The sequence below is a fragment of the Protopterus annectens genome, chromosome 5.part1 (genome assembly GCF_019279795.1).
Source record: "Protopterus annectens isolate FY-2018-M chromosome 5.part1, PAN1.0, whole genome shotgun sequence".
Lineage (NCBI taxonomy): Eukaryota > Metazoa > Chordata > Ceratodontiformes > Protopteridae > Protopterus > Protopterus annectens.
The window spans coordinates 570,544,637-570,572,334 of record NC_056736.1 but is presented as its reverse complement, the minus strand read 5'-3'; the positions used below and the strand labels follow the sequence as shown (position 1 = coordinate 570,572,334).

The window sequence follows — 27,698 nt, the reverse complement described above, 5'->3', positions numbered from 1 at the left end:
ATAAACAGCATGTCTTACACTGACCACCTCAAAGCCTTATCCCTATACTCCATCTTCTACAGACTGCTATGTGGCAATCTGTGCATGGCTTACGATGTATCCTCTAATTCCGCTCTAATGGACATGCTGCACATTCACAAAACAAATAGCAACAGAATTACCAGATCTAGGGACCTAAATCTTGCCTGCAACATAAATTGGACATATTGGACAGGTATTTGTCACAGAGACTATGCCTTCCTTGGGACAGGCTTCCCATCTATGTGAAGCAAAGTTTTTCCCTAACCCTATTCAAGCATAATTTGGCCAGTAGCTGCTGAATCAGAAATTGACCCCGGTCTGGCATCTATACCCAAGCACCTAGGCCCAAGCCTACAAATACCCCTTAAAATAACCCTGGGTACCTAACTTATAGATTCATAGGTGTGTACTAAACTAATAACCACTGGGATTTAAGCCTAATCCCAAATCTCTGATACATTTTGATACCCTTGGCAGTGTAAACAGGGGTTTGGGAGATTAAACATTTACAGGCTGCCTGTGTCCATTAGAGACAAAGGTGCCAAACCAGGGATGAATTTTCAGTTCCCCATTCCAAGTTACAGGGATAGTCTTTGTGACACATCTCTATCTCTCCAGCAGGTCCTGTTTCTATCACAGGCAAGGTTTAAGATATCAGATATACTTGGGAAGCATTGGCTAGGTTTAAAGAGGCACCTGGGGTTGTTAGCCTAGTATATACCTGTGAGCCTATACTTATCATTTACAATAGTTGTATGTTTATCACTCATGAAATAACTCACCCTAACACTTACAGTACATGATAACCATATTATTTTAGGACTAGCCCCTTTATATACCCTACATACACATATGCACAAATTCATACTGCGACACCAGTAATCACACACACACATATATGTGTGTGTGTATAGATTATATATATATACACACACACACACATACACATATATATATATATATATATATATATATATATATATATATATATATATGGGTTCATGTCAAACCAACGACATGTTAAAATATCGAAAATCACTACAGCGAAACGAAACCGTCGACAGTTGAAAACATCGACAGTACATGTATACGAAACTACAGTGCTAACATGGGTCCTGCAAGGGGGAAGTAGTATGGGTACAGTATCATACCATATCCTTTACTTCCCCCTTGCAGGACCCATGTTAGCGCTGTAGTTTCGTATACATGTACTGTCGATGTTTTCAACTGTCGACGGCATTCGCTGTAGTGATTTTCGATATTTTAACATGTCGTTGGTTTGACATGAACCCATATATATATATATATATATATATATATACATACATACATACATACATACACACACACACACACACACACACACACACACACACACACACACACATTACTGTTGCAAATGGCTCTGCTGTACCACAACAAAAGGAGGCATGTATAAACAAGGTAGAGCTGCATAACTGTCAGGCACACGGAAAATTAAAGCACATATACAGTATACACATTCCATACTGGGTAATGGAATTCTTCACCTATTTTTCAGCAGCAATTGTTTATACTGTTCACTCCTGAATGTATTTTAGACTGTATAAGTAATGAAATTATGGGACAGGCACAGACATGCTTTTGCAGTCAGTAATAATTTTTCTTTTATCTTTTTAGGAACTGCATGTTGTTGTTATTGTTTGTCTTTCGGCTTTTCCCGATTAGGGGTCGCCACAGTGGAACTCCGGTCTGCTAATGATTGGCAGTTGTTTTTATGGTGTCAAGTTGCCAGCCCGACGCCCAACCTTCAATGAAAGTACGCCCATTCAATGCATGTCTTTCGAACGCCCACTCGACCGCGGGGAGGACATGCAGACTCCACACAGAAGGCACTCCCAACCCAAGCTGAGAATCGAATGGGAGAACCTCTTGCTGTGAGGCAGCAATGCCACCGCTGCGCCACTGCAGAATGTAACCACAGCAAACATGACTGACTGTAACCAAGAATTTCTCATTCAGGCTTGACATTAATTACCCACAATTCTAAAAGTATCAGGGTAGGCTCCAACATTTGCAGGTTTCACAGACTTTAAATTGAATTAGGTTTTACCTCATATCATGCGTTCCGGCCCCAAAACCCGGACCACACCACAAAAGGAGGGGGTGTATCCATATTCATAAAGGATACTCACACCTCCAGGTTGGTGGCAACGCACGAAGCTTCGGAAACCATCCAGGTGCAACTAACCATAGGCAAAACTGCTCTACAAATTGTAGCATGCTACAGGCCACCCTCTCAAACTCAGGAACCCCACACAGCCTTCCTGAAGACACTGGAGGGTATAAATGTATCTCCAAACACCATCATATTGGGTGAATCAACTACCCGAATATAGACTGGGAACATTACTCAAGCCCTAACTTTCTAGCCCAACGGTTCCTGGAGTTCATAAATTCAAATGCCATGGAACAGCTAGTCACTGTTCCCACGAGAGGAGAAAATATACTAGATCTCATTGTCACAAACATGGGGACAAAATGCTCCACACCGGAAGTATATCCCTCATTGGTGAGATCTGATCATAAACTAATCTCACTGGAAATCCACATCCCACCCCCACCCCAAGCAAAAAAGACCATAGTGAAGAACTTCTCTAAAGCAAACTTCACACTACTCAAGACTGGTGTGGTATCCTTCAAGGCCCCTGAGCCAGAGGAAACCACAACCCAAGCTGGAAGCCCTTACAAATGCCTTCTATGAACACCTCCAGGACTGCATGGATCAGGCAATCCCAAATAAAACCAAGACTCTTTCCACAAAGGGCAAGCGTCCAGTCTGGTGGACCCCAGCCATTAACAAACTTTACAATAAGAGGAGAAAGCTATTACATGATAGAACAAAATCCATAAAAGGGAAGTCACCCCTGATCATTATTAGTAAAAAATACGAGCACTCATAAAATCAACTAAGGCCAATTTTGAGAGAAAAATTGCCATGGATTCAAAGGACAATCATAAGGCCTTTTTCAGCTATGTTAGGAACCTGGGTGGAAACTCCCAGATATGCTCAGAATTAGTCCAAAATGATACAAAAATCACTGAACCCACAGACATTGCCAACATACTGGCAGACAGGTTCAGTGCAAACTTCACCCCTCTCCCCTAAAGGAGAGATAACTATCCCAGCCGAGTGTAGCCTCCCGGACATCTCAAATGCGCAGGTGAAAGCTGCTCTCTCTAAAGCTAAAAACACAGCATCAATGGGACGGATGGTGTCCCCGGCTGTGTGCTACACGAGCTAAATGAGGAATTAAACCCGCACATAAGGCAGCTGTTTAATCTCAGCCTTACCACAGGATACATGCCCAAGGAGTGGCGTCACGGCAACTGTGGTCCCACTCCACAAAGGCGGTGCCTCTACGGACCCTGGTAATTACCGCCCCATAAGCTTAACAAGTCTAGTCTGCAAAGCTATGGAGAGGATCATAATGGAGCTCATAAACAAAGATATAGGGGACTTGCAGACATTGGACCCGACCCAGTTTGGCTTTGTCAAGGGAAGATCATGCCTTTTGAACTTGGTTGACTTCTTGAAACAGTCACCAAGGCCATTGATGAGGAAAGGCAGTCCATACAGCCTACCTTGACCTTGCAAAGGCTTCGACACAATACCCCACTCGGGTATTGTAGAAAACGTACCAGCTTAAATGTAAACCCATATGTCACAAGATGGGTTGCAAACTGGCTTAAGGACAGAACCCACAGGGTTAGAGTTGCTGGCACTGTGTCAGACTCCAAGCCGGTCACAAGTGGTGTCCCACAGGGCTCGGTCCTTGGCCCCTATTGTTCGGCATCTACTTCTTAGAAGTACAGGCCAACATGGGAGGACTTTGGCTGACAAAGTTTGCAGACGACTGCAAACGGCGCCATAGTGGAAAGTGCATCGGACACGGATATCCTTCAGAAGGGACTCACGGAAACAGATAGCTGGTGCCAGAGCCATGGCCTGAAGTTAAACGCCAAAAAATGTATAGTCATACCCTTCGGGAAAAACAAGGTAACCCCAAGCTACCATATAGGTGGCAATCCACTAAGCACAGAAGAGGTTAACAGGGACCTGGGGACCCAGGTTGACAGTGGCCTTTCTTTTGACACTCACATTGCTAAAGTGGTTAGAAAGACCTTCTACATTGCCCACCTGATCATGAAGGGATTCACATCCAGATCTAGTGAGGTCATTGTTCCCCTGTACTCTTCACTTATCAGACCAATGATCGAGTACAATGCCCCATTCGGGATGTATCTCACCCGACATCTGCAGCAATTGGAGAGACCCCAAAAGTTCCTCACCAAAAGGATAAAGGGACTCCAAAATCTGTCATATGCTGCCAGATTGAAGAAACTCCAGCTCTATTCAGTCGCATACCGTCTGCTCAGAGGTGACATGTGCCTGACATACAAGGCCATGTCCAACCCGGAATTAATGGACATGCTCCACCTCAAAAAATCCAAATCCACCAAAACCACTAGAGCAAGCGACTTAAACCTTAGCACGGATATAAATAGGACGTGCTGGAGGGATAGATTTATCACTCAGAGACTCCCTATGCTGTGGAATAAAATCCCGGTCCATGTGAGGCAGAGCACCTTTCTGACTCTGTTCAAGAGAAATCTAGACCTGTGGATGGGAGATCGTAGGTTTACCCCAGGAATCATCTCTGTGTCACTGCTGGACAGAGGCACAACAAACTAATGGGCACAGTATTTTTTCATATAAGGGGTGGCGTAAGCCACAATAATTTGGGCTAGGCTTATAAATGCCTTAGGGCAGATAGCCTAGTATAAACCTATGAACCTATAATTAATTTTCTTTAGAATTAGGCAGCAATGAATAACTTTTCCTTAGAATTAGGCAGCAATGAATAACTTTTCCATCTAAGCATTCTCTGTACAGACTAAGGCAGCTTTAGGTCAACTGCTCCAAGGAACTAATTCATGTGCCAAGGGCAGTCCAGCCTATTTTAAAAATATGTGCATAATGTGGTTCTGTTTGCTTACACAAAACAGTACTTTACAGAAATAATGTGTACACAGTAACAGAACATATTTTATTTTCAGTTCAGTTTGTTTCAGCATATCCACATCTCCTTCCTCTATCTGACAAAACAAAAATACATTTCTCATTCATTACAAAATCTCTCTCTCTTATCCATCACTGAATGCAATCCTGAATACTGATTAGTAAGCCAATATGTATATACAAAGGGCAGAACAACAGCAACACCTGGCCACTCCCTCTACACACAAAGAACGTACTCACACTCCACTTAATATAATTCCAAAGGCCATCTAGCGTACACATTTTCAGAGCAAAGTTCAGGTAAGGCATGGGCCACCTTGAGAGAGCCCATCGAACAAGGATTCGAAAAAAATCAGGGACAAAGCCACAAATAATGGAAGGAAAAAAGCCCAAAATCAAAGACAATTTTAAATTACTTCAATTCGCTTAAAACATTAATAGGACAACAGATTTTGCATTAACATGCATTTACTGAACAGTAAGAAGCTTGAAACTTTAATGTCTGACATTATCAACTAATTAGTAAGTTACCGAGGATTACAAAGAAAAAAAGATGAGGCAAAATCAGGGACAATTGAGAGCACAGCTTTCAAATTCATAGCACAACAAATCTGAACAAAGCCAAAAATAGGGACAATTGTTAAATATTGCTCTTACAAACTTGGAAACTTGCTAGAAATTTTTTTTTTAATATGCTGCATTTTCTGAAGGCTATGAAGTCTGAAACTTAAATGACTGTGCTTACTCAATCATAAAATGATTTGCCAGAGAACCAGACATTTTATGAGGAACAGACCAAATATAAGAGGCAAAAATCTGGACACTTGAGAGGTATGCCTGAAAAGAAGCCAGTAATGATATCCAGTAAATGAGTAGAGACAGCAAATAGCTGGTAAATAACCTGAAGCCAATAACTCAGTCATCATGAAGAAGTTCAGAAAAAGAAAGCGACAGTGTAGTGAGGTAAATTTAGGGACAGTTGAGAGGTGTGCTTGAAAAGAAGCCAACAATGACATATAGTAAATAGGTAAAAAGATTAGCAAATATCTAGTGAACAGACTAAAGATAATAATGTTATCTTCATTATTAAGTTTAGAGAAAGAGAGAAGAAGCACAGATTGCACTTTTCTGTGGTCTAATTCCACTTTAAACAGAGAAAAACTTTACAAAATGGCGATAACCATCAAGAATCACAGCTGCTAAATAAGATTTATGGGGTCTGTCAAAGTTATTCAATAATGCCTGGCAACTGTCCAACACGGATAGCCAGCATAACCTAAAATCATGCTAACCTGTGCTGTCCAATCCATAACCTTACTGTAATGAACATCACTTAGCTTTAAGTATACTTACAGAAAATTAAAGACTGGAAACTAATTGAAGCCCAAAGAAGTGGTACTACTGTGAACCAAAAATGTAATCCACATAAAAAATGAATAAGGCCTTTTATCTCACATATGAATCACACATGATTAAGAGAATTCATCAGATTCAAACCTTAACTAAACAACCACACATTTAAATATAGGAACCACCACACGATTGATTTAAATATGGGAAATGGCACATGATCAAGGTCACATGTCTATAAAACTTTATTTCACTTCTTTTTAAAAAAATGCTTTACATACATCTAAGAAATATATACATCAATATCTTAAAATTTATTTGAAGTTAAACAACTTTCAACTTAACATTTTCCTATTTTTTTAATACACACAATTTACTTCAACATTTAACCCCTCCCCCCACACTCACCCAGTATATTTTGTCACTTATATTCAATGTAATTTAATGCATCATCTGTTACTTTCCTATTACTGACTGGTACTTGTTCCAAAACAGTAAAAATATATTTTTTAATCTAAACATACAATTGAGTGTTTGAATAATGTATTGGTCACATTGCTGTTTTTATACAATTAACAAGCTCATACATCCTGTCCCTTAACCTTCTGTTGGTCTTTCCAAAGTAAACCTTTTCAAAGGACATGCAATGTAAACCAAATATGTACAATTATATGTATAAAATCTACTAACCTCATATGTTCCAGTGGTATTGCTACAGTAAAAACTCGACCTAAGTTTGCAGATGACTGCAAACTAGGAGCCATAATCAAAACTCCTAACGATGTGGACAAACTGCAAAAGGGCCTCACTGAGACAGATACCTGGTGTCAAAGCCATGGCCTGAAGCTCAATGCCAAAAAGTGTATTGTCATCCCCTTTGGTAAAAACTCTGTACCCATGAACTACCAAATAGCTGGTAATCTACTTAATGCCGAAAATGTGATAAGAGACATTGGGATACAGGTGGGCAGTAGTCTCTCCTTTGATAATCACATTGCCACAGTGGTCAGGAAGTCCTTCTATGTGGCTCATCTCATCACAAAAGGATTCTCATCCAGAAAAAAAGAGGTCATTGTTCCCCTCTACTCATCACTCATTAGACCCATTATAGAGTGCAATGCCCCTTTTGGTATGTACCTCACAAGACATCTACAACAACTGGAAAGACCACAGAAATACCTCACAAAGAGGATTACTGGCCTCAAACAGATGCCCTACGCAGACCGTCTCAAAAAACTACAGCTTTACTCCATCGCATATCGCCTACTCAGGGGCGATCTCTACCTAACATACAAAGCTATGTCAAACCCAGAGCTGTTGGACATGCTCCACTTAAAGAAATCCCAATCCATCCGAGCTACAGCTCTAGGGACCTAAACCTTGTCACCACAATAAACAGAACATGCTGGATGGATAGATTCCTGTCCCAGAGACTTCCCATACTCTGGAACAGACTACCTATCTATGTCAAACAGAGCTCCTCATTAGCACTCTTCAAGAAAAATCTTGATGATTGGATGGGAAATGGGAAATTCACCCCAGGGATCACTTCTGTGGCTCTGCTCGACAGGGGCACAGGAAAATAATTTTCTTGAAGCCAGGGTACATTTTTTGGCTAGGCTTATATAGGCCCTAGGGCCAATAGCCTAGTACCTACCTATGAACCTATACCCATACATCTTGCATTTCACATCATCCCCTTAAACAAACTTTTTTTTGAGAATTATTTTCAAAAATATTTTTGATATTTTCACATCTCTTACTGATAAAAATAGGACCATTACCAATTTTACTGAAAACATCTTTACTTTGACCAAAAAAATCTCCATTTGTTACTTATTGCTACTGAATCCAAAGCATAAGGAGTAGCATGGCCATGTCTCAACCACTGTCACTTTTGATTTATTTATTCTTGTGTGGCCACTACCATTGCCTTCTCCACAGGCAGGCTTGATCACAGTATCAACCAAAGCATCTGGGTAAGCCTTCTAAATAAGCCTTTTAAATCCGTGTAAACAGCATCTAAAACTATCGCTTCTTTAATAAATGCTTGGTTTTGACACACATACTTCTAACTAGACCTTCTTTCATATAATATGGATTTTGACACACATACTTCTAACTAGACCTTCTTTCATATAATATGGATTTTGACACACATACTTCTAACTAGACCTTCTTTCATATAATATGGATGCATACTTTTGAAGTGCAACAACTGTGTTACAAGATGCATTCTTGTATGAAACACTAATGTCTAGCCCTAAGGTGACTCTAATCTTTTGTACTATAATGTCAAGAAAACAAATTCTGTCATTATTACTCACACATGTAATTTCAAGAAACATCACTTCATCTTGTTTCACATTACAAATTACAAAAATGCCATCAATAAAGAGACAAAATACTTTTACTTTCTCAAATAAATGTATGGGTGTACAAATAAGCTTTTTTCCCAGAAGGCCATTACTAAACTGGAAATATTAAGGGCCATTATTGCACATGTAGCGACTTCTATGTTTTGCTGATAAAAAGGATCCTTGAAAATGCAAAACAATTGTTATCAAGTACCATTTCCATACATTCACTTAAAATTTTAATCTCTTCTACTGTGTAATCACTATCCTGTAGCAACATACTAGATGCCTATTCATCCCCAATCTCCTGTGGAATAACCATGTATAAATATTTAACATCAATTGTAACAAGATCTGTTTCTTGATTTTTTCGAGACAATCTCTTTAAAATGAAAGGAATCTATGACTGACAACTTAAATCTTCAAATACTGAAATTAGTTCAAGCTTAGAACATTTTGTCAACACAAAAGGTCTAAGTGTGGGGAGTCATTACTACTTTTGTGAATCTTGGGGATACCAAATAACACCCCTATAATAAGGTCTGATACCTGAAAAAAATTATACAACTCTTCTGTCAACATACCTTGCATAAGTCAAGTCATACAACCAAGTGTCTATCATCCTACAACTTTTAAACACGTGTAACTTAGTATCTTCACAGTCAGCATCATTGACATCTCTTAACATACTGTTTTCATAATCTGTAATACGAATAAATTACTGTAGCACCACTTTTATCTGCTTTCATTAACCTAATTGTTATACCAGCAGATAATGAAAACAAAGTTTTCCTGTCTTCCATAACATGTTATTACTGCACTTAACTTTTAAAATATGCCTGATATCATTGTCACAACTTCGGCCAAATGCTAAAATAACAGGATGCAGTGATGTGTTACAAATGCTGAATTTTTTTATACAATGTCCTCCCTCAGTGGACTTTTACCCCAAATAAAATTTTCAAATTGATTTTCCAAGTATAACATTAAAAACTTATGTAACAAACTACCCTCTTGCATGCCTGGATACATCAACACAAACCAGACATTCTAGCCTGAAAGATTCTAAACTGATACCTCCTATCTACAACATAATTAGGCAGACAGAAACTATAAGAGAGGCAGAGATGTAGCACTACTCTGTTACACCATATACTAATTATACCCCTACTTTTTCTTCAGCAGGTATTCTCATATCCTTCCCAAGTCTTAATAATACCAAACAAATCTGCATCATTGTTCTCTACATTTCCCCAGGGCAAAATACTCCCATCCTAGAAGACATTCTATTCTGGGCCGCACAAACTATTATACATGAGACTATTATTTTAGGAGACATTAACATAGACTGGTAATCTCTTACATTACAGCTACCAACAAATAGCATCAGCCTTTATAGTTTCTCTCAACTCAACTGCCCTACTAGATACAACAAATACTGCACTCATCAATATACCTTAGGACTGGATCTTGTTTTCACATCCTTCTAACTTTATATCCACCAGTACAGTTCCAAACACCCTAAGTGACTACCCTCCTGCTTTTGCCACCAGATCTACACACATACCTAAAACACACACTAAAATTCATTTACAACCTAGGAAATTTCTCTATAGACAAGTTCAATGAACAACTTCATAAAACAAACTGGTCACAACTAAAACATCTGCCTTTAGATGATACAGTACTCTACTTCAACAACTGTTTCCTACACTTACTTGACATGCTATCACCAAAACACAATAAAAGACTTACCCCTGGCTAACCAAGAAATGTAAAGATTTAATTAAAAAATGGATAACACCTGGAATATGTGTCAGCACAGTAAAAGAGAAATAGATCTGATACTTTTCCAACAGCTGCAAAATACAGTAAAAAGACAGGCTACCAAAGATAAACAACTTTACTACATCCAGCTACAACAGGAGCACAGAACTAATCCCCCCCCAAATAATCTGGTCTTTAATCTCAAACTTACTTAAACCAGGATCAAAAAACACTACTACTCTTCACCCAATAACCCTCCTTTTCTAACAGCCAATGATTTCAATCATTTTATAAAATCCATAGCTGGTCTGACCACTAAGCCGCCCTCCTCTTCCTACTCTACTACCCATGGCAGCACCTCTTCATCTGGCAGTGACCCCCTCCACCTCCATGGCCCAAAACCTCTTTCATTAAACTCAACCTCTTTTTTACTACAACCAATACCCACTACCCTCATAAAAAGACTACTGCAGAAACTTAAACCTTGCTCTACCTCTATAGACAACCTCCCTCCTCTACACCTAAAATTAGCTGTGGATTGTATAGCTTACCCTTTTAGCATCTTGCTTAATTGATCTATATGTGAATCATTAGTGCAAACCATTTCGAAAATGTCCCACATCATTCCTGTTCACAGAGGGGGTGACTCCTCTGACATTGCCAACTTCCAACCCATATCCATACTTTCTCCCATCTCAAAAATACTAGAAAAATGTTTTCATCAGCAACTTATGAAATACCCACTACAAAACAACCTTCTTTCCAATACCCAACATGGTTTCCGGCCAGGCCACAATACATCAACAGCCCTCCTATCTTTCACCAAATCAGATCTAGAGATTCAGGTAAGTTTGCATCTGTTACACATCTCGACCTTTCAAAGGCATTTGACATAGTCTCATATTACATTCTCCTAGACACGCTCTCTTACTTAGGTTTTGGTAATCCCACACTAAAATGGTTCCACACTTACATGATCAAAAACGTTCAGTAAAATGGTCAAAAATATCTCTTCCTTTCTACCTAACCCCATTGGAGTCCTACAAGCTTCTATCTTTGGACCCCTACTTTTCCAATATATTCACAAATGACCTATGCAATGCCTCATCTTCTGGAACTCTCATTTAATATGCAAACGATTCCACGACCGTCTGCACTTCTCCCACACCATCCCATCTTGTTTCCATCATACAACAGACATTCCAAGCCTTTGAATTATGGCTTACTAACTCCCAACTCTTCCTTAACCTTAAGAAAACTAAACTACTTCTCTTCCAGACGAAATATTGCCCTGTCGACCTAAATCAATTCAAAATACACTTGACTGACAACACTACCATTGAAATAGTACACCACACAAAATTGCTACGTGTTATCAAAGATAATCAGTTAAATTTTGATCTCCATGTTCAACAAAACATAAAAAACACCAGAAACTTGAAATACTCTACAGAAACAAACACCACCTTAACTCATCAAGCAGAATTATTCTTGCCAAAACTGTCCTCCCACCATCCTTTCTCTATGGTGCCCCTATACTCACAAACTTACAGATCTCCATTAGATCCAAAATGGAACAGTGTTATAACAAAGTGGCCAAGTTTGCCACAAACTCTAAAACTAGAACACATAATTGTACATCTTTACAAATACTAAACTGACAAGAATTCTCCAATCACCTACAGTTTGTGCATCTACCCACACTACACCACATATTCTATAAATCCCTAGCCTGCCCAGCTCTGAACTACATCAACAAACCCTATAACCCAAACAGAACTCTTTGGTCCGAAGATAAGAAACTTCTCACAATCTCCAAACCCTCTAAAACACCTGGACAAAGCCTATACTCTCACACTGTTTCTAAAGATTGGAACTCACTCACGCTACTTACATCAAGTATTCCTAGGTTCATAGGTAGGTACTTGGCTATCTGCCCAACTGCATTTACAAGCCTAGCCGGAATGTGTTGGCTTTTGCTGCCCCCTTAGATTAGTTCCCTGTGCCTCTGTCCAGCAGAGCCTTTGAAGTGATCCCTGGGGTAAAATTTCTGTTTCCCATCCACTCGTCAAGGTTTCTCTTGAAGAGGGTTAGCGAGGAGCTCTGCCTAAAGTAGACTGGAATCTTGTTCCAGAGCATCTGTGGGACAGGAATTTATCCCTCCAGCACGTCCTATTTATTGTTGAGGTGAGGTTTAGATCCCTGGAGCGTGTGGGTCGAGGGGATATGGTTTTCTTTAGGTGGAGCATGTCCATCAATTCTGGGTTGGACTTGGCCTTGTATGTCAGGCAGAGATCATGTCTGAGTAGGTGGTATGCAACCGAGTACAGCTGGAGTTTCTTCAGTCAAGCTGCATAGGGCATCTGCTTGAGGCCAGTGATTCTCTTGGGGAGGTACTTCTGTGGTCTTTCCAGTTGTTGCAGGTGTCTTGTAAGGTACACCCCAAATGGGGCATTGTACTCTATGATGGATCTGATGAGTGATGCGTAGAGGGGACCAATGACCTCTTTTGATCGGGATGCAAACCCTTTTGTGATTAGGTGGGCCACATAGAAGGATTTTCTAACCACTTTGGCAATGTGATTATCAAAGGAGAGGTTATTATCTACTTGGGTCCCCAGATCCCTTATTACATCTTCCGTATTTAGGGGGTTACCACCAATGTGGTAGTTTGTGGGTACTTTGTTTTTTCCAAAGGGGATGACTATGCACTTTTTGGCATTTAGCTTGAGGCCATGGTTTTGACACCAGGTATCTGTCTCAGTGAGACCCTTTTGGAGGTTGTCTGTGTCAGCCGGAGAGTCCATTACAGCCCCTAGTTTGCAGTCATCTGTGAACTTGGTCAGCCATAGTCCTCCTGTGCTTGCCTGTACCTCTGAGAAGTATATGCTAAACAGGAGGGGTCCTAGGACTGAGCCCTGGGGAACGCCACTTGTAATTGGTTTAGAGTCAGACCTAGCTCCTGCAACTCTTACCATGTGGGTTCTGTCCGTGAGCCAGTTGGCAACCCATCTCATGACGTAGGGGTTTATGTTCAGGCTGGTGAGCTTGTCTATAATAGCTGAGTGGGGAATGGTGTCGAAGGCCTTTGTGAAGTCTAGGTAAGCTGTATGGACCACCTTTCCCCTCGTCTATAGCCTTGGTAACTGTCTCAAAGACGTCCGCCATGATTAGAAGGCATGATCTGCCCTTAAAGCTGAAATGGGTAGGGTCCGGTGTTTGGAGGTTTCCAATGTCTCTGTTCATGAGATCCATGATGATGTGCTCCATAGCTTTGCAGACCAAGCTAGTCAGGCTTATAGGGCGATAGTTCCCAGGGTCCGTTGTGGCACCACCTTTGTGAAGCGGAATAATCATTGCTGTGCGCCACTCTGTGGGCACGTAGCCTGTGGAGAGGCTGAGTTTAAACAGTGTGTTTAGGTGAGGGGTTCATCTTTGAGCTCATGAAGGATGCAGCCTGGGACACCATCCGGTCCCATTGATGCTGTGTTTTTGGCTTTGGAGAGGGCTGTTTCAACCTGAGTGTCTATGATTTCAGGGGCACTACATTCTTCTGGTATAGTTATGGGCCCTTTTGGGGGTGAGAGGGGGTTGAAGTTTGCAATAAACCTGTCTGCCAGGATGCTGGCTATATCGGTCGGTTCAGTGTATTTTGTGCCATTCTGCACTAACTCCGAGCAGATTTGAGAATTGCCACTTAGATTCTTGACACAGCTAAAGAATGCCTTCTGGTTATCCTTGGAGTCCATGGCAATTTTTCTTTCGAAGCTAGTCTTGGATGATTTTATGAGGGAATGTAGTTTCTTGCTGATACTGATCAGGGATGTCTTCCCTTCTTGGGATTTTACTCTTTTCTGTACTAGTTTCCTCCTTCTACTGTATAGCTTGTTTATGGCAGGAGTCCACCAGACTGGTTTCCTTTTCTTGGAGGAGTGAGTCTTGGTTTGGTTTGGGATAGCACGATCCATGCATTCTTGTAGGTGCCTGTAGAGTGCATTAGTATAGGATTTTGCAGCTTGGACAGTGTTATCCTTTAGCATGGGGGCTTTGAAACTTTCCACCTCGGTCTTAAGTAACGTGAAGTTTGCTTTTGAAAAGTTTTTCACAGTGGTTTCTTTGACCGGGGATGGTGGCGGAATGTGGATATCCAGAGTGATTACTTTATGGTCAGATCTAACCAGCGAGGGGTTGACCTCCGGTGTGGAACACCGGTCGCCCATGTTGGTGATGACTAGGTCCAATATGTTGTCACCTCTGGTGGGGGTGTTGACCAGTTGATCCAGGGCGTTTTGAGTTTAGAAATTCTAGGAAATGTTGGGCAAGGGAGTTTGTACTTGAGTAGTTCTCCCAGTTAATGTTTGGGTAATTGAAATCACCAAACATCAGGGTGTTAGGTAGGACCTTTATGTTTCCCAGTGTTTCCAGAAATGCGGAGTGGGGGTCCTGGGACATGGTGGGTGATCTGTAGCAAGCTATAATTTGAACAGCAGTTTTGCCCGTTGTTAGCTGCACGTGGATGATCTCTGAAGCATCGTGCTGTGCCACTAACCTGGAGGTGTGGGTATCCTTGATGAATATGGATACTCCCCCACCTTCTGTATTTTGGTCCGGGTTTTGTGGCCGAAATGTATGGTACGAGTTGTAGCCTGGTAGTGCTGGGGTGCTCTCTGGAGCCTTAAACCAGGTTTCTGTTACTGCACATATATCGATTTTCTCCATACTGAGGAGTGCCTCGAGTGTGTGCATTTTGAGGTTTAGACTTCTGGCATTGAGTAGCATTACCCTCAGTTTTTTGTTACTTGTGCTATTTATGGTGCTGGGTTTGTCTTTTGAGCCTTGCCTAAAAAAGCACTATGGGGGTGGCAAGAGCCTTAGCCAGTATTCGAAAGCCTAAGGGTGACAGGTGCAAGCCGTCTCTAGAGAAGCAGCGTGGCTTGTCAAGCATGTCATCCCAGGCTGACAGACACTGGATACCCTTTGAATGACACCAGAAGCTTATCCAATTGTTGAAATTGATCATTTTTTTCTCTATACTATGGTATCATTCTTGGTGAGGGCAGGATGCTACTCAGGGTCAGGGTCATATTGGCCTGGGCTACGTGATCAGAGAGCTCCTCCATGTCTCTTTTCATGTAGTCCAGGGAGGTACGGCTCAGGTCACTCACACCAACATGGAGAATGACAGAGTCATATTTGTACTTGATCTGGAGTGACCTGAGTGCTTGTGTTATGTGGCGGATCCTGGCACCCGACAGGCAGCTAACAGTAACCGTTTCCTTGTTCAGCCTAGTGAGTGGGACGTCAGTGTGCCTGACTATAGAGTCACCTATTACTAATGTGTTGGGTATGTTATTTTGCCTTAAGGGCTGTGATTGTGTGGCACACTGGTTTTGTGAAGTATGTGTTTCATGGTTTGTATTGGGGGGGTGGAGGTTGCTTGGATGTCTGCTTTGGAGGTCTCTGTTGCTTTTGCAGATTTTTATTTAGAGCCTCCAAGTATGTTTTCATGTATTTATGTGTGTTTTTTGCCGGTGCTGGTTTCATAGGTCTATGTGAGACTGGTGGTGTGATAAAAGTAATTCCCTTCTCCTCTTGACTGTCTGGTCTAGTCTTGGGTTGAGAGAGCTTAGCCTCCAATTTGGCTGTGTAATTGCATCTCTCGCATGTATTAGTGTTTGGTGGAAGGAGGAGAGGGTTGTCTGTGTACATGAGGCAATTGTAACGTTGCCTCGAAATGCCCAGATTCACCAGTTGGACCGGAGAGTACACCTGAAACTGCCCTTTGGATATGCCTGGAAAGGTACAGTGAACTGTTTTACTGATTGACTGGTAAGGTCAAATAGAGAGCCTTGTCCTTCTCTACAGTATAGGGGGAGGGGGTCTACTGCTAAGGTTTATTAGTGTTTGCTATGAGTTTTGAGCAAGTGCCGGGATGAGAAGTGAATGGTTCGAGTGCTTAAGTTGAATGTTTGTCTAGTTCCAAGGGAAAAAATTGAAGAGTAGACTTTGTGGAGCCAGGGATAGTTATACCCTAGCTAACCGGTGCTGCCCAGCATGCAAAACCTTGCAAATATGGGTTTTATAGCAGGGAAATGAAAGAGATAGAAATTAGCCCAAAATGGCCAATAAACTACTAATTTCTGGGCTGAAACCACTCCTCCAGGGACAGATAGGCTGCTCAAACCTAGCTCCTAACCTAGTTGTCTTCAAAACGTCTCTAAAACAGCACCTCAGCAACTCTTGGCGATGCCCATGCTCTACTCCTGTCTAAACCCCCCCCCCCCACTCTCTCCCCAATCTGCTGCTACTATCCTTTTCCTCCTTCTGCCGTATATGAACTAACTCTAGCCCTCTACTCAGAAAAAAGGCTATCTTTCAATATTATGCGTTACATATAAATAGACTGTTTTACCATGTTACATGTTGTTTTTCCGAACATCTGCCTCATAGAGTATCTATTTTCTTTTATTCCTCTGTATGCACATTTATTTTCATATTGCTCTACCTATAACATTTGCACATTTATATTTGTTTCACTTTTTTATTGTGATGATCTGTTTATAATGTCTGTATATTAGGGTCTGTATTTGGAGCTTTTTTCACTGGGACGCCATTGAAAACAGGTTATTTTTGATCCATTGGGACCATCCAGTAAACAAATGTCAGATAAATATATGCCTTTAAACAACTAATGGTTTCTACCAAATCCACCATTTTGAATAGCACAAATGAAAAACTTTTATTAAGACTAATGTCAGATGGATTTAAAATCTTGTTGGACAAACTGAAAATTTTAAAATGACAAGGCAATCTGGTATTAGTTATCAACAAGTCCTTCTTTGCATTTCTTGTTACCAAAAGTGTTTCTTGGATGTTTTTTTGAACCACTTCTGCCCAGCTCATTACCAATGGATGATCCTCTGCTCTCTATAATACCTCTAATCTTTGATTGTAATTCTGATAATAATTTTACCTCTGGGGCCTTTCCTTTGATACTGCCTCCATCATCACTCCACTGACTATTAGGGGATTCATCTACTGAGTTTTGTTCATCTCTGCCACTCTTGGTGGCCTCTGTAGAGCTGGTTTGTTGCTGTTCTCCTCTTTAAAAAAAATGATCAGCATGTACTGTAGGCTAAATCTCAAAATTGCCTGATGTAACCTCTGTTCTTGACTGGATCTTACTTCCATCATTCTCTGACACCTCAATCCCCTTAGAAACCTTTCACTATTTCAGTGAGATACTCAGAATTGGACATTACTGTGGACAAGTTATTTAGGTGTCCACTAAGATGGAAATAAAATATAGAATAAAAGGTATTATGGTTAAAGTTGAAAATACAGTTTTTTGAAAAAAGTAGTATGTTTGAGACACAGAGGATTACAAATCTAAGAGCAAAAAACAACAACAATAAGGTTTCCAAGGGAACTGAGGTGTCAGAAAATTATGGAAGTAACATCCTATCCTTTAAGATCCAAGAGCATTTGAACAAAGTTGTGAAAATGAAATTAGGCAACATTTTAAAAGGTAAGTGCAATAATAACATTTTAACTTAACTATGGAAGAAACAAAAGCTTTGTTTTCATTATGTTCTGACAGAACAATAAGGTAAGCTGATAAAAGTGGTGCTACAGTATTTCAGAATCTTACAAATTATGAAAACAGTATGTTAGAGATGTTAAGTGATGCCGAGTGTTGCACATAAATTACTAAGGTACAAGTGTTTAAAAGTTAGAGAAAGACAGACACTTGGTTGTATGATTCACTTATGCAAGGTATGATGACAGAAGACTTGTATATTTTTTCAGGTATCAGACCCTATTCTAGGGGCCTTATTTGGTATCCTGAAGATTCACAAAAGTAGTAAGGACCCCCCACACTTAAACCTACTGGATCAGCAAAGGGTTCTAAGCTTGAACTGATTTCAGTAATTGTGGATTTATCTTTTAAAAAGTTGTCAGTCAAAGTCCCTCTTATGTAAGAGAGTCATTTAATTTTAAATGGATTGCCGCCCCCCCCCCCCCATAAAAAAAATCAAGAAACAGATCTCCTTGTTACAGTTGATGTTAAATCTTTATGCACGGTTATTCTCTGGGACATGGCGGTTGAATGAGCATCTAGTGTGCTGTAACAGGAGATTGATTACACAGTAGAGGAGATTACATTTTTAAGGGAATGAATGGAAAGGGTACTCGATAAAAATGTTCCTTGAAAATAAAAATAATCAGCAAAAATAGGAGTTGTTATGGGTGCAGCAATGGCCCCTAACTTTGCCAATTTAGTAATGGCCTTCTGGCCCTTTATTTGTACACATATACATCTATTGCTGAAATTTTTTTTTTAATTTGGGATGGAACACATGGTAAATTGAAGGATTTTTTGTCTTACATCAATAAAAGTGTGATGTTTATTGAATCACAGAATTTGTTTTCTGGACCGTTTGATACACAAGAAGAAAGTCACCAAAGAGCCAGACATTGGTGAGTCTTTCAAGCATGCACCTAGTAACACATTACTGCATTACAAAAGTATGCATCCACTTTATATGAAAGGTCTAGTTAGAAGTGTGTCCGAACCAGAGTTTAACTAAAGCAGAGGTAGTTTTGGATGCTACTTACATGGATTTAAAAGACAAGTTTATGAAGATGGGGTACCCAGAGGCTGTGGTTTATTCTGTGATCAAGTCTAAATGTGAAGAAGTTAATGGTAGTGGTCAAGCTTCAAAAAAATAAACAAATCACAAGTGACAATAGTTGGGACATGGTACTTAATTATTCTTTGGATTCAGTAGCAATAAAAAAATAACTAAAAACTGGAGAATTTTGAGTGGAAGTAAAGATGTCTTCAGGACAACTGGTAATGGTCCTATTTTTAAAAATAGATGTAAAAATAGCAAAAATATTTTTCAAAATAATACTCAAACGTTTGTTTAACAGAATGACCTAAAAAGGGGATGTTCACATGTAAAACTTGTAAGATGTGTAGGTTTGTATTAGAAGGGGTGAGTTTTTACTGTAGCAATACCACCAGAACATATGACGTTAGTGAATTTTGCACATGTAATTTTACATATTTCCTTTAAATTACAATTTGTATGCCCTGTGAAAACTTTCACATTGATAAGATCAACAAAATGGATGTATAATCATATTAACTCTATAAAAAATAGCAATGTGACCAATGTGTTATTCAAGCTCTCCATAGTATGTCCATATTTAAAAAATATATATTTACTGTTTTGGAACAAGTATCAATCAGTAATATGGGAGCTAACAGATATAATGCATTAAATTACTCTAAACACAAGTGGCAAATTATGCTGGATGCATGAGTGGGGGAGGTTAAAATGCCGGAATAAAAAAGTGTGTATTAAAAAGGAAAAGGAAAATATTAAGTTGAAAGTAGTAGTTTAAGTTCAAATAAATTTTAAGGTATTCATTTATATGTCTCTTACACATATCTAAGGTGTTTTTCAAAAAGAAGTGTAATAAGGTTTATAGACATGTGACAATTCCTACATTTAAATGTGTGGCTGTTTAGCTAAGGTATGAATCTGATGATGTATCTTAATTCTGTGCAACTCTTATATGAGACAAAAGCACTTATTCATTTTTTATGTAGATTAAATGTTTGTTTCACAATAGTATTGCTTCTTTGGGCTTCAAGTTGTTTCCAAGATTTATTTTTCTTTGAGTTTGTTTTTTGAGCTTGGAATGGTACAGCGTTTTCTGTTTTGGTTGTGTATACTCCTATTTTGTTAACTGGGACTTCTGGGAACTAACCATTTTATACAGGAGGCCAATGGGGAAAACCCCTGAATAAAATGACAGACTTACCTGAGGAGTAAAAAACTGCTTGGAGCATATGCAATACAAATAAAATAGCATTTGACAGAATTTCCTAAGTGTAAATATATTTGTAAATATATATATATATATATATATATATATATACACATATACACACACACAGTGTATACAGAAATTTTAAAGAAATTGTTGCAGTAGATAGGGGTTGGAAATAAAAACTGCTTCTGCCATCTTGATATTCAATGCAATGATATAGGTTAAGTCTTGAATGGGGGAAATGTGAATAAAAAGCTGTCATCTTCTTGCCTGTGGGTGGTGACGAAGTCTGAAAAGAATCCAAAATTCATCATCTGTTTTTGTCTACCTGTGTGTTTAGTAAAAGAATTGTACTCATAGTATGGGATGATACAGACTTAACACAAGCTCTTTTGAACAAAATCTTTGATTATACAACTGGCATACCAGAACATACAGACATAAAAATCATCTTCCAACCATCTTGTGATAATGATAATTTAAAAAGCATATTGTATTTTTCTCTGCCATCTGCCCTCAAAGTGCATGCCAAGGTCTCGGTGGGCTCCTGAAAAATAGATATAAATACTGCTATGGCTACTCATGGTGCAGATCTACTCTACCACCACATTTTTATTGTCCATCTTAGCACACAGCTTGGCATCAGTAACATATGAATTTGTTATTGATCTAAGTTAATGTGAGCACAAAAAAAAGGAAACTGGCTAGTCTTAAAATGGCCCACAACCGCAAGGGCACCTAGCCTAATACCCACCTATGAAAGTATTGATGGTCTGGGTCAAAAATGTTCTAGCCACACCAAGAATAATTCACTGAAGTATGGTGTATGTAACACAGAAAACGGGGAGGGGGGGGGGTCACCAAAGACCAGAATCCACAACAATTTACAGTTAAATTAAGAGGCTACACAAGAGTTTTCTAGCAATGACAAAACACATGCAGCTAAAACTGTTCCTTCCTCAAATGCAAACTGTTCTGAAATCCAGGGGAAGATCTTTGGTGCACTGACATATTGATATTAACCCCATCATTTATCAAGTTCATTAAAATAATTTTATTAAGCTACGTATTGTATAATAATAACAAATAATGAGAAAGTTGAAACTACATTCAAATACAACACTGGGCTACCGCAAGTTTAGTGCCAACATCATAGGTACTGTCTTCACCAGCAGCAGCCGTGAACTGCTTGTAAAGAATATCAATGTATATAAAAAATAATTTTAAATGCTAACCCCAGATTGTGCGAACCCTTCAGAGGTAGTCAGCCACTCCCTGCTCAGCAAGCAACCAATCAGTATAAGAGGGCGATTGTCCACGGCTCTTTTAAAGCAACAAACAGCAATGAAGCAGTTTGTTATGACAGATAAAGGCGGAAATTGGGACTTACCTTCAAAGAAAACACACGTGCAGTAGCTGTCTGCTGAGAAAACTCCCACCAGTATTTACACTTCTGGATACACGTTAAACATGTTAACTTACCTTACTGCTTCCATAGCAACTTGAATCTGCTGAGAGAGAATATCGTACAACTTTACTTTATAACCTGCGCTGGTGAATGCCATTGTCCAACTGCGGCCAATCAATCCACTACAAAAAAGAAAACAAATCAGCTTCTCGGTTACAACGAAAATGTAGATTATGCTCCTACCAAATAGTGGCTAAATTGTGTCAGTTATGCCCACTGTTTACCTGCCGACGATCACAACTTGTTTGATATTTTGCTTTCCTCGCTCCATGATTCGGGTTTGTCTACAAAGTGCACGAGACTTATTCCTTCCTGACTTTTCACAACACTAAAGTGATAGAGCAGACACGCCGCAGTTAAAGGCGACGTTAAAGGGGATCTAAAATCTGCCGACTAAAAATTAACTAGTGGGAGGAGGAACTAGTGGGAGGAGGAACTCGTGACGGTTTAAGGGATCTGATTCACAAAACTGCTCAAGTTAAAACTCAGAACTGACAGTGTGAATGAATGCGTTTGTCTTATACAGGGTCATACATCTGAACTGTCCAGATATTCGTTTCAAATGTTTCTCATAAAATATGTGGGTTTTCTAGCAAGTCATTGATACTTGAAGTTACTTGAGTATCAAAACTTCCTATCCACCAGGAAATGCATTTCGACAATAAGAACAGTTTAGAGCGTTGCTAGAATAAAACGATCAGAGCAACATTTAAATGTGTCCGTATGTTTTTGGCCTTTATCACCTAATTGTTTTGGCTTTGTCCAGGTTTCTTTTCCTAGAAGGGTGAGAGGTATGTATTTTAGATCGGGGTGTAGCAAACATTCCGTTTTGTATTCACAAGCTGTAAATGGACAGATCTCTCAAAACGCGACTCCTCCCCCCAATACATAAGAAATGTAAGTAACATTTTCAGCTATTTCCTCTAAAACTATTGTTTTTAGATTGGCAATATTTTACCTGATGTTAAAGGGATTCGTTTAGAGGGTTGCAGACATCATATGACCTAAAAAATGATATGATGCGCAGAAAAAGTGTACTCCGTAGATTACAAAGAGTATGCCTGGGTACACACTTATTTTAGATGTAGAGGGAGGACTGCTTCACGGCATATTTTTTTATTTGTGGGGTAAGATGGTTGTCGTTCTGTGCTCCTAAAACTGTTGAATAGTCGCCAAAGTTGTAGAGTTGTTTACTGGGGTCGTTTTTAAAACTACTTTTGCCGAGATTAACATCAGTCTGTCCCACACTGAACTCACAATATAATTAAGAAGGGTGGTTCTTTTCGACGTAATTTCAACTTTTGAGCAACCACTAAAACGAAGATTAAAAAATAGCAACGTCCAAAAACAAAAAAAAAAAATGCGTGGTTCATAGATTAGTACAAGGCTAAGTGCCCTTGCGGGCTATTTTAAACCTAGCCAATTGCCCCATGCGAGAATCAAATCCTGCACTTTGTTTGTAAGGTAAACACCTTAACCATTATGCAAACCTCCCACCCCTTTTAAGATAAGTTTTTTTTTTTGTTTTTAAGAGCGGGGCTACAAGTTTTAGAAGCTAATACGAACTTTACAGTATAGTCGCGGGTTGTTTTACATATGTAACTGACTGCAGCATAGGTCTCGACTGAATCAGGGACAGTTATTAATACTGTTATGTAGACTAATACAATGACAGTTAGTACACGTTTTCTGAAGCAAAATAAATCTATAACTCAATTTTCATTATTTATTAGGTGTAATTCACCACATTTTCTCCCAAAAGTCACTTGTGTTAGGAAGGATTAAGAGAGAGGGAATTAAAGTTAGAGTCAAAATCGGGGACGTTTGAGAAGTACAGGTTACTTCCCTTTTGGCTTATGCGTATTTCATGCTTAAGTCATCAATAACGTAATGGTAATGTGGCAAAATATAATATCCTGTGATAGATAACCCCAAGACGCATAGCTCTCACAAAATCAGGGACAGATGTTAACAGAATGGGGACAAATCCAGAGAAAATCGGGGAGACTTAAAATATTAGTACTATTAACATGAGACATTGACAGAAGAAGAAAATGTTAATTAATTTACACCTTTTCAAGTTAAAGAAGCCTACAACCCTTAATTATTGTCACTATTTACTAAATGTAATTCACCACCTTTCCTCCAAAAGTCATCCGTTTTAGGTGGGATACATCTAAAATTTGAGTCAAAATCAGAGACAGTTGAGAGGTATGCCAAGATGTAGCTAAAAAACTTGAATCACTACACTGTAAACCGGTCAACAATAATAAGTTCAACTGTTGCGCCACTTGCGCGGGATCACGTTCTTATAGCTGATGAGAGTGTCCTTATCACTTATTGGCCAAGACGTTCAAAGGGTAATGTGATTATGTACTTAATTAACCAGTTAATGTTACATCTGATGTAAATCTTTGTTCGTTCATTACAAATAGGACCTCGGTTCCGTTCTCGGAACCGATATGACCGTTTCCAAGCTCACACCAGCCAAAAACTCTCAGCTAAGAGCAACCCATAATGCCCATCTCTAGTTACTCCAGATCTCATTTGCCATGTTCCTTGTCAGACGTGCTAGCCATCTCTCTCAAAGCTAAGTAGAAAATTGCTATTTTTAAGACAGTTTCTCTTCAAAATTGTTTACTTTTTAGTCAAATTAGCCTTTTCTCACTGTCTCCTATAACCTAGTTCTGTTCCCTACCCTTTTCCTTGGTAATTTAAATTTTACCATTTTTGGTACTTCCTTCTCTTCTGCCTTTGACATGCCCTTCCTTACCACTTGTGGTATTTTTTAAATACCATCTCTGGTATTCTCTCCATTATTTTGTTTTTTTTCTATAGGATAGCCTTCTTGCCTTATTATGTCAGACAAAGCTAAGTTGGGATTTAAACAGTGTGACAAGTGTAGATGTAAGATGCCTAACTTGGATACACATGCTCGTTGTGTCTACTGTTTGGGCATGGATCATATTAAAGCTGACTGTGACATTTGTGCTAGTTTTAGTAATCGTACACTAGCAGAACATAAAAATAAACTTATCTTAAAAGGTTAACTCAAGACACCATTTAAGGAGGCTCTATCTGGGTCGGAGGTCTCACACCCCCCCCCTCCACAGACCAAAAACAAAAACGGAGTCACTCAGTTCCTGCATCTCCGTCAGTTACGTAACCGAGTCAGCTCCCTTGGCGCAGACCTCTTCGGCACCAGGCTCTGTGTCTTCTCTCTCGGTGTCGTCAATGATATTCACCCCTAAATTGGTTCCAACATCAGCACCACTGACTTCGGTGCTGTCCTTGGATCCGACAATTGGCTCCGATGACTGTACCTGCTTCAGCACCATCCCCAGCCACAGTGCCGACAGTTTCTTTGGCTCCATCGGCTTCAAAACTCGAGTACCTGCCAAGGACAAGATACTCTCCAACTTATGACCCTTTTGTGGGGCAGAGGTTTAGCCCCTTTCTAGAAAGACCTGATTCTCCTTAAGCAGCCTCCTTTAGAGCCACTAGAATAGATCTAGTGCGGGTTGTGGACCAGCTTCTGGCAGCTAGAGGATTGCGCATTCCAGCCCCCTTGGCTCGGAATCCTTTACTACTTCTTCCTCTGTTTATCCTTCTCCGGCCTCTGCCCAGATCCCGGAGATCTCGGTATCGATGTCCACTCCGGTGCATACTGTCTCGGTTCCAACAGCAGTATTTCCTCTGTTGGCATCGTCCACTCTTGCTGCATAGGCACCAGTGGAACTGATGCTCTCCCGGAGCAGTGCTTAGACCATCCATACCTTGGTACCTAGCCCGGCGCCTATTTTCTCACTGGTGCCGTCTATGTCCATGGCTCCGACTGCTTCCAGTTCTCTCAGAGCTCCTCAACTGGAGGTGGGCTCCTCAGGGCAAGGTGTGACCCCGGTTCCGAGGTTGTTCCTCCTGGTTCCGGACTCCCATCCCTCCTCAGGTGAGCCTGCTGTACAGGTAGTGGACTCACATTAGCACCAATGACATCAGTATCAGAACCCTCCCCTAGCATGCACCTCTCCCATCCCTCTTTTTTGGGACCCTAGGCACGGGAGTCACAAGAGCCCTCTTTGAAAGGAACCCCATCTCCGGAGTCTTCCTCAGAAGATCCCACTGGGGAGCCACCCCAGAATAAACGGTGCAAGAGGAAGCACTGTGATTCACTGAAGGAATCTATCACCGAAGACACTGAATGTGATGAGGGGGAAGGGTCCCCATGGTCGTCCCCCCCAGACAACGTCTCATTCGGAGACATTCTCGAAATCCTCAAGCAACGGGGAGACAGGAAGTCATCTAACCCTTCTTCTGAGGAATCAGTGTTCCTGCAGGCCTTCCGTGCCCAGCCATCTACTTCCTGGGTGACTCCACCGATAGATGACCTTGTTAAACTCATTATGCAGCGTGCCTGGAAGGCCTCGGACAGTGTAGAACCTGTCCCTCGGAGGCCAGACAAAATTTTATCTACACCTGTAGACCAGCCCCACTGGTCCAAGCAGTTGACAGTTGATTCTATGTTCATGGTGGCGGCCACCAAGAGGGAACTGGCAGAAGATAGTTCTACCATCCAATTCTCCAGCAGAGAGTCCCGGACCATGAACAGACTAGGTTAACAGACCTATGCTTCAGCAGCCTTCACCATTCGGTTGCTGAACTATCTGGCACACTTTACTCGCCTCCAAAGAGACCTAATTTTCAAAATGTCTTCCTCTTTGGTGAGGGTACTGCCTGATGAGGTGCATGATACTGTCGCCTTGCAGCTAGCTACCCTTGAATCTATCTCGAACTCCTCGATGCGTTTGATATCTCACTCCACCGAGGGAGCAGCTCGAGCCACCGCATCAGGCGTTGTCATGAGATGTAATGCTTGGATGTGGTTGTGTGACTTCACAGACCCCTTTAAATCTTACTTCTTCAATGCACCTGTCGACAAATCTGAGCTTTTTGGACCCAAAGTACGAGACACACGTGCACGTAGTGAGAAAGACGGAAATACCTTATCTGCTGTGGGCATATGCTTTTCCAACCTCCAGAGGTCCTACTCCAGGAACCAGAAGGGAGGAAAAATGTGGTTCAAGAAATCCCAAGGACCTTTTCATGACACGTAGTGAGCAATTCCCCCTGGGTGAGAGAGCCTTGCTGCAACTTGTTTGCTTCCTTCCTAAACTAGAAATGCATAAGCTACTTTGCCCTGATCCCCCCTCAGGGGGAACAACCGAAGGACACCCTAATGCACTATTGGCCCCCGGGTCTTCTGTATGCCTTTCCCCCATTTCCCCTCTTTCCAAAATTTCTCCAGAAAGCTCAGAGGTTGAGAAGCAAAGTGATTCTCATTGCCCCTACTGACCACTTCGTCTGGTTCCCGTTTCTATGGCCTCATCTGATTCACAGCCCGTGGATCCTGGATCATTCCCAAGACCTGTTATCGCATCCTCAGGGACTGATTCATCTCAACCTGCACAGTCTCAAGCTCACAGCTTGGTTCCTTTCACTTCCAATGATTGCCATGCTGCCTGACATCCCATCTCCTGTTCATGAAATTCTTCTGGCTTCACACAAACCTTCCACTAGGAAAGTTTATTCTAGTAAATAGACTAGGTTCTGTATTTGGGCCAAAGGTCAAAACTTAGACTCTTTCTCTATGCCTATTCAAAAGATCCCACAGTACCTGACTACTCTTTTACATGCAGGAGCCTCAGCTTTGACGATCACTGTACATTTAGCAGCTATCGCCAGTTTTCATTATGGTCTTGATAATTCTTCAGTTGTCACACCACCTATGCAAGACCTTTTTGAAAGGAGTATTACATGTTAAACTTCCAGT

The 27,698-nt window shown here is 40.6% G+C and overlaps 1 protein-coding gene across 1 annotated transcript in view; it reads right to left on the bottom strand.

The window, feature by feature from the left end:
* CRYL1 (crystallin lambda 1) overlaps positions 1-22,545 on the bottom strand; it is a 1,333,661-nt gene extending 1,311,116 nt beyond the window's left edge. Inside the window, exons 1-2 of the mRNA XM_044073192.1 lie at positions 22,096-22,545; positions 21,886-21,993 (exon numbers count right to left, since the gene is read on the bottom strand). Coding sequence (XP_043929127.1) covers positions 21,886-21,993; positions 22,096-22,142 — 155 coding nt within the window. The 5' untranslated portion in view covers positions 22,143-22,545. The remainder of the gene's footprint in view (positions 1-21,885; positions 21,994-22,095) is intronic.
* Positions 22,546-27,698: the final 5,153 nt, after the last annotated feature.